This window comes from Penaeus monodon, chromosome 41 (assembly GCF_015228065.2).
Source record: "Penaeus monodon isolate SGIC_2016 chromosome 41, NSTDA_Pmon_1, whole genome shotgun sequence".
NCBI classification, from domain to species: domain Eukaryota; kingdom Metazoa; phylum Arthropoda; class Malacostraca; order Decapoda; family Penaeidae; genus Penaeus; species Penaeus monodon.
The window spans coordinates 20,053,078-20,060,577 of record NC_051426.1 but is presented as its reverse complement, the minus strand read 5'-3'; the positions used below and the strand labels follow the sequence as shown (position 1 = coordinate 20,060,577).

Here is a 7,500-nt window from a genome sequence, read left to right as displayed (position 1 = left end):
TATATATATATATATATATATATATATATCATATAAAATCGAGGCTAGGGTCCAGACAATGACGTCAAATGATGAAATTGTTGCACAAGGACCTTGTGGGAGGCCCCTTATAAAGATACATTTCCATGGAGTGCCTATGACAGCTTTCATAGACACGGGGTCTGAGGTCACTCCTTTAGAGATGGAAGGAACCAAGTCAAAAATCCCAAAGAGAACCCATCACCAAGTTCGTGGACTGCGGGGAGTGACAGGTCGACTCTTTGACGCCACCTCTGAGAAGAATGTAGAGATTTCCTTAGGAAGTGGTAGGAAGACACAGAGGTGCCATGACAGGGTGTGTGTGGTGGAAGGTGTCAACTTTCCAGGGAAAACCCTGATTGGGATTGATTTTCTTTGGAGATTTTGCTACAGACTAGTACATATGCCTGTTCCGTAAAAGGTATTTCTGGCATATCAGAGTTTGTTCCATCTGAACATAGCCAAAAGCTTGCCATCAGAAAGATCACACAATGCCCTTCTCATAGTGGACGATGCAGCCTTGTGACTGTTCCTGAAGCTTTTAACCATAAGGACGTCATTATTGAAGGAACTACAGATAGGATAATTGTCCTTTGGACAATGGTTATACATAAAGATGGTGTAGCTTCTGTGTGGGTGGTAAATGGAGGAACACATCCAGTATGCCTGCAGAACGGCACACATGTAGCAAGTGGTCAACTGTGCACAGTGATGGAGTTAGAACACCCATTTTAAGAGCCCAGTCTTGTGGGACAAGTTCTGGAGAAACAAATGAGAAGATTCATTTGAACCCAAAATAGATGATGATGTACCTAATCCCCATTTTAGTTTTGATAAGGAAGACAACTTTGATCTTGCTTATGCAAGCTGGATTTTGGGTTTAACAATAATGATTTTATTGTGTTCCAGGAAATAAGCTTAGATGTTCCTCCTGAGCGCCTCTTCCAATGGCGCCGAATGCCTTATGGGCTTTCCACTGCCGCAACTACCTTTCAGAGAACCATGAATGTTGTACATAGTCCAGTCTTGGGTAGACATACTTTAGCATATCTGGATGAAATTGTGACCTACAGTAGAACATTTGAAGAACACTTCCACCATCTTTAAGAAACCTTAGACATCCTTGACTGTGCTGGTTTTAAACTCATTACTAGTAAGTGTGAGTTTGTTGTTGAGAATTTCTGATTCCTCTGGATTTTTCTGTAAACATTTCCCTAATTATGCTAAGATGCCAATCCATTTACACACTTATCAAAAAGGAGCAGAGGTTTAAGGGGACTAAAGAATGTCAAGAGGCATTCCAAGCAATTAAGGATGCTTTAATTGATGTCCGGGTATTGCTGAAGCCCAACTTTGATCTGCCATTTGATATCTACACTGATGCATCCCAAGTTGCCATTGGGGGATGTCTAATGTATAGGCAATGTCAGAGCCCACTACATGCCATAGCTTATTTCAGCTGGAAGCTACGAGATCCTGAAACCAGATACTCTGCCACTGATGCTGAGGTCTTGCAGTTACGAGTGTAAGAGCTTTTGATCTTTAAGTTTTTGGTCACAAGTTCACAGTATATACTGACCACAGACCTTTGTGTTTTGTATTTACAAAGATAACAAAGTCCCCACGAATGTCCAGATGGGCTTATGAACTCTCAGATTATTCCTTTAGAATACTGTACAAACCTGGTACATCCCACCATGTACCAGATATGCTGAGTTGAAACATAACCTCATAATCCTAACCCAAAAACAATGCATTCAGAACAATTAAAAGTTCCAGTGTGGCATGGCATTGTGGCATTCTTGGAAGAGAAAGCTACTCCCTAGAAGAAATATCCACTCCTTCTAGATGAGTTTGAACTTCAGAGTTCTATATCATGGAAGAACACTGCCTGACAGAATTATCAGTCAGCTTTTTGTCCCAAGGCAGCTTCGCAGAAGTGCTCGTACACTCATCACCCATAGCTGCTCATCCTGGAGTATATAGGACCTGTGTCAAATTGAAGAACAAGTTTTACTTTCCGAATATGCTTTGAGATGTAAAATAATATGTGGCTGCATGTGAAGCATGCCAGCGTCATAACGGCAGCCCAATAAAAGCTCCTTCAACAAAGGCACCAGATATATCAGTTCCTCTAGAGAAAGTGAGTGCCAACCTCATTGAACTGGGGATATCTCAAGCAGGCTTTAAATATTGCTTAACTATTGTGGACTATTTGCTATACCCAGATTATTCCTCTCAAGACAAAGGATGCAAGGTTGGTGGCTGATGCCATGTTTAAAGATTTTATTTCTGTGTTTGGTCCTCCTCGTCTCATACAAACAGACAGAGGATATGACCTTAACAACCGTCTGTTTAAAGAGTGTTGCTGTTTGTTGCAGATACAGACCACTCTAACTACAGCTTATCATCCTCAAGCAAACAGGATGATAGAACGGGTAAACCGGGTTGTTAAAGATGTTACTGCATCTCTTGCTAGCACAGCACCGGGTATGTGGGAAAAGCTGATCCCTCAAGTGAGACTAGCTATTAATAGTGCAATCCACCAGATTACAGGAGACCAACCCTTGTACCTGATGACTGGCCATCATGCCACTTTCCAGTTGGTCTCACCAATGACCTAGTTTATAACTCGGAAGCATTTAGATCTTTCCATAAAGCTCTTAAGATAGCTTGTCAGATAGCACTTGAGATGACAAAGACAGCTAGAGAAAGGTGGAAGAGAAATTATGACAGACAATAGCAACAGCAAAGCCTCCTGAGGAAGGGCACCTTGACCTTTATAAGAACCGTGTACAGAAACACAGACCTGATAAGTTGCTGAACCCACGCATTAAAAAGAAGACTGGTCCCTTAACTTTGGGTCTTGGGTGAAGTTACTTACCATGACCTTTACAACGCGTGACCTTGACAACGAATGTGGTCCAGATTATGTGGATGCACTGTTAGATGATGAGGCTGAGCCAGGAGTGATGCTGTTTGCATTCTGCCTTGTCAGTCCTATGTGATTATATGTACATATGTTTATCATTTTCTTCTTGTTTTGCATACATGTTTTTATAGGTTTAAGCACTTTTCTGTTCAAGTTAATGGTAATCCTTATGGTGAATCAACTACACGAGTCACCTGCCAGTCTTTGCCAAGCTGAATTCTTTGTGTAACAATACTATCCTCCCTCAGTTTTACCCAGTAATCTTAATAAACATTGATGAGCAATACAGTTTCATATTTAATATATGTCATATTTGAACTTTTAAAGTTATAAGTGAGCTAGTGCAACTCAAGGGATTGGTAAGGGATTCTTTTTCTGTTATCAGATTGTGAGCCATGGGTTACACCCTAACCCATGCCTGTAATGTCCTGTGGTTCGAGAGACTCGTGGTGGACTGTGAAGCCTTAGTAGAGGACACTGAGGCTGTGCATTGAGATCTACAGGAGATGAGCTGTCGGTTCCTGAGAACAGTGCTGAGTCAGAGGAGGAGGAGAAGGACCTGCCGGAATCTGGATAGCCCTATCACACCCATGGAGCAGGAGGTCATCAACCTGGACTGTCGGAAGGACTTCTCAGCCAACTTCGGGAACGAGGGTCATGACGAGCTTCGTCACATCGTTTCAAGATGCCCCTGTGACCTGCTGAGTGGACCCAGAAACGAACTACCAGAGGACGTGAGAACAACTCGACAGGAGGCGCAGTTATATGGGACGTCGTGAACTTCGCTCTACTGGATGGGGGAAGGGTTGTAAGGAACTGACGCCTCAGCTTCCTACTTGCCACTCCCACCCCTGTGTCAGGCCGCATAAGATTTCGTAGCAACCCCCCCCTCCCCCGACTATCCCTGGTGCCTGGCCGTGACGGAAACGAACTATATATGGCACAGAAGGCGACGCTGCAGAGGAGCTGCCTGCAGGAGATGCTGACGATTGAATGAGGACGCCTTGGACGAGATGCTGCGGTCCTTATTGAGAAGGAGAATGACATGATTTGTTGGACAGACATTTGGCCATTAAACACTTATTTATATAAAAAAAAAAACGTCATGTGTTTTTATTAAAGACCTCCTATGTAAATGGCTAATGAAAATAAGCAATCTCACAATAACTGAAAAAGAAGCTGTAACATCTCAAAGAACAGATGACACGTTTAAGAATAACGAGTCTTGCTGCGCAGACTCCGGATTAATGAACTTAGCGCACAACCACCTTGTTCGCATAAAAGGTCGGGTCAACGACCTTGTAAGAGAATTGCAGATACCTTGGCTCAGTAATTTACGTTCGGTCTTTCCTTCAGAAAGCCAACGTTTTTTAACGGATTTGTATTCTATTGGATTTTTATTTTCTCTATTTTTAACAGAGGCTCAACGAAGCTGAGGACTTACAGCATTTTTAAGATATCGTTTATCTGTTTTTATTAAGATTACTTTTTTCGTGGAGTTTTTATTTGTTTTGTTTTGTTACGGCTTGATAACAATAACGAACTGGCTAGTGAGTTTATGAAATATTATTCTGCTCTTTATATATTCCCCTGAATTCGTGGAACATGATTGTTTGGGTGATATCTCTGTTCATTCATACTCTTTTTTTGTCACTGACGATGCAACACGATCAGGTTAGATGGATATAGTTTTGGCCACGATCTTGAAAGCTAATTACACTACCACACGATTGTTTCTAACCTGCCCACAGTACCGAACCCTGAGTATACCTTTGTGCCAAAACAGGAAGTGCGAGATTCAGTCTTACAAGCTCCAGGGACTCTACACATCACGTAGTTGGCTGGATCTTTATAATGGGGTGATTAACCCATGATCCTTGTCCAGGGAAGTAGTTGGTTGGGTAATGAATGTTGGTGGTTCCCAACTCCCAACTATTGTTTCTGGATAGACTAACCCACTACCGCGCGATGTGTGTGTGTGTGTGTGTGTGTGTGTGTGTGTGTGTGTGTGTGTGTGTGTGTGTGTGTGTGTGTGTGTGTGTGTGTGTGTGTGTGTGTGTGTGTGTGTGTACATGCATCCAATATACATATACATAGTTCCCATACAAGACTGTGGGAACACACACACATACATCGTATATATCGGTATTTATATGTTAATCTTTCATGTTAAATGCAACGAAGTCTGTGCTGTTCAGGGCATGCCATGCACGTCGGGCTCGGAACTAGGAGTGTTTTGTACAATATTTTGGATATAAGGGAAGGTACATAGCAACAACGCGCCAAGACCCACCTTGAAGCTGAAAAGGGCAGGCTAAATGTTTGTGGAACGTGAATACTAACTTAGTAGATAAATAAGGATGACACTGCCGTATTCCTACATAACATCCGTCTCTCGGACTGTCGGCATTTCAAGAGACTGAAAATGAAAGAGGATAATGAGATATGTCATCACGTGTCACCTTTTACAACAGCTACATCCTCCCTTTCCTCCTGTTCAGCACTATGATTAAGGGAGGGATTACACACTTTTTTTTTTTCTTTTTTTTTTGGGGGGGGTGCTATCTGTCGTTTTTGTTGATATGCTTATCAATCTTAATCTCACAAATCACATTGTCATGTCAGCTATTTCTACTTCCTTTAAAATGATTAACATCACTTAATAATCGATACGATGAGCACGTGCAAGTATTACGTAATTCACTTACTGTGGTTAAATGGCAACGCAAGACAGAGAAATAAAAGTAAAAGAGAAAAAAAAAATAGTAATCGTTAAATTTTGAGTCGGACTAGCTTCCTCGCCAGACGGTAAACTGAAACGGGTAATAGATGCAAATATAGACAAATATGTAAGATTCAGAGGCAAACCCAGCTTAGTCGAGGTACAAGCCAGTACTGTCGGCTAGCCGGTCCCAAGCCCGGATAAATGGGGAGGGTGGCGTCAGCAAGGGCATGCGGCCTTAATACATCAGCCAAGCAAAAACTATGATGCAAATCCAAGGAAGTAACCACAGTGCTAGGGCGTCCTCCGGATACGACGCGCAGATCGATCGCCGTGGGTCTGTGAAAATTTTGAGACGGTTACCATATCAGGCTAAAGAAGATAGCTGAACGAAGACGGAGGAAGAAGGAAAGTGGGGAAAGTCAGAAGACAGTTGCAACACTGAATGTTGGAACTATGACCGGCAGGGAGATTGTGGATCTAATGGAGCAGAAAAATATCAACATAATGTGTGTTCAATAAACTAAATGGAAAGGGGAAAAGGCATGAGAATTTGGGAATGGGTATAAATTATTTTCCTATGATACAGAGACAAAAGTTAATGGTGTAGGAGTTATACTCGACCCTATAAATAAGAAAATGTAATGAAAGTGAAAAGAAAGTCAGATAGATTGACCTTAGTTAAACTACAGATGGGTGCAGAGATAGTTAACGTCATTAATGTATATGCACCACAATCCGGATATGATGATGATGAAAAGGGCCAATTTTGGGACAAGCTGAGTGGAACGCTACAGGAACTGAGAAGATCTGGATAGATGGGGATCTCAATTTACATGTAGGACTGGGAAACGAGAATGCAGAAGACTATGGGAAAACATGGCTATGGAACAAGACATGAAGAGGGCTCACGTATAGTGGAGATGGCGCAAACATTTAGACTGGCAATAGTAAACATCTATTACACAAAGAAAGATCAACAACTAATCACATACAGCAGTGGAAACAATAGAACCCAGATCGACTGTATCCTATTCCAGAGAGACCAAGTAAAGAATGTCATAGACAGCAAAACACTGCCAAGGGAAAGTGTGGCAAAACAACATCGGCCAGTTGTATGTAAAGTGAAAGTGAAAAGTGACCTAAAGGTGAGAGAAAAGGGGATAAAGAAAAAAAAAGTGGTGGAAGCTCAAAGAAAAATACTAGTAGGGACTTTATACAAGTGAAGGACAGGGAGACAAGGACTGGAACACAGTTAGCACAAACATTAGAACAGTGGCCATACAAGTATTAAGAGAATCATTAGGGAATAAAAAAGAAGGAAAGGAAGCATGGTGGTGGAATAGTGAAGTCCAGGAAGCTGTCAAGTTAAAGAGAGAATGCAAAAAGGCAAGGGACAGAGACAGACAGGATGAAGAATTACAGAAAAGACTTGAATAGGCTAATAAACAAATGAAGAAAATAGTAGCTATAGAAAAAAACGTGCATACAAAGACCTGTACAATAGCCTAGAGAAAGTTGCAAAAGGTATTAATAAAGCACTAAGAATAGAAGAGAGCAGAAACAACAACTCACAAGACGTATACTAGGCCAAAACTATAAAGAATGCAGATTGTAGGACATTAAATAAGGATGAAGAGATAAGTGACCAGTGGAGGAAATACTTTAAAGAACTTATGAATATAGAAAATGAGAGCGAGAGAAGAAATATCATGCCAAACACAGTTAATGAAGAGGTAGCAACTGTCAGCTCAGAAGAAGTAAGAAGTAACCAGTATTCCCTTGTTTAGGGAATACTGTTTAGAATTCTTAACAGGTTGGTTCAGCT

General features: G+C 41.5%; 1 protein-coding gene across 1 annotated transcript in view; it reads left to right on the top strand.

Annotated features, from left to right (window-relative positions):
• Window positions 1-6,529: 6,529 nt before the first annotated feature.
• Window positions 6,530-7,500, top strand: part of LOC119598434 — a 1,289-nt gene continuing 318 nt past the window's right edge. The window contains exons 1-3 of the mRNA XM_037948074.1: window positions 6,530-6,820; window positions 6,906-7,061; window positions 7,262-7,446. Coding sequence (XP_037804002.1) covers window positions 6,530-6,820; window positions 6,906-7,061; window positions 7,262-7,446 — 632 coding nt within the window. The remainder of the gene's footprint in view (window positions 6,821-6,905; window positions 7,062-7,261; window positions 7,447-7,500) is intronic.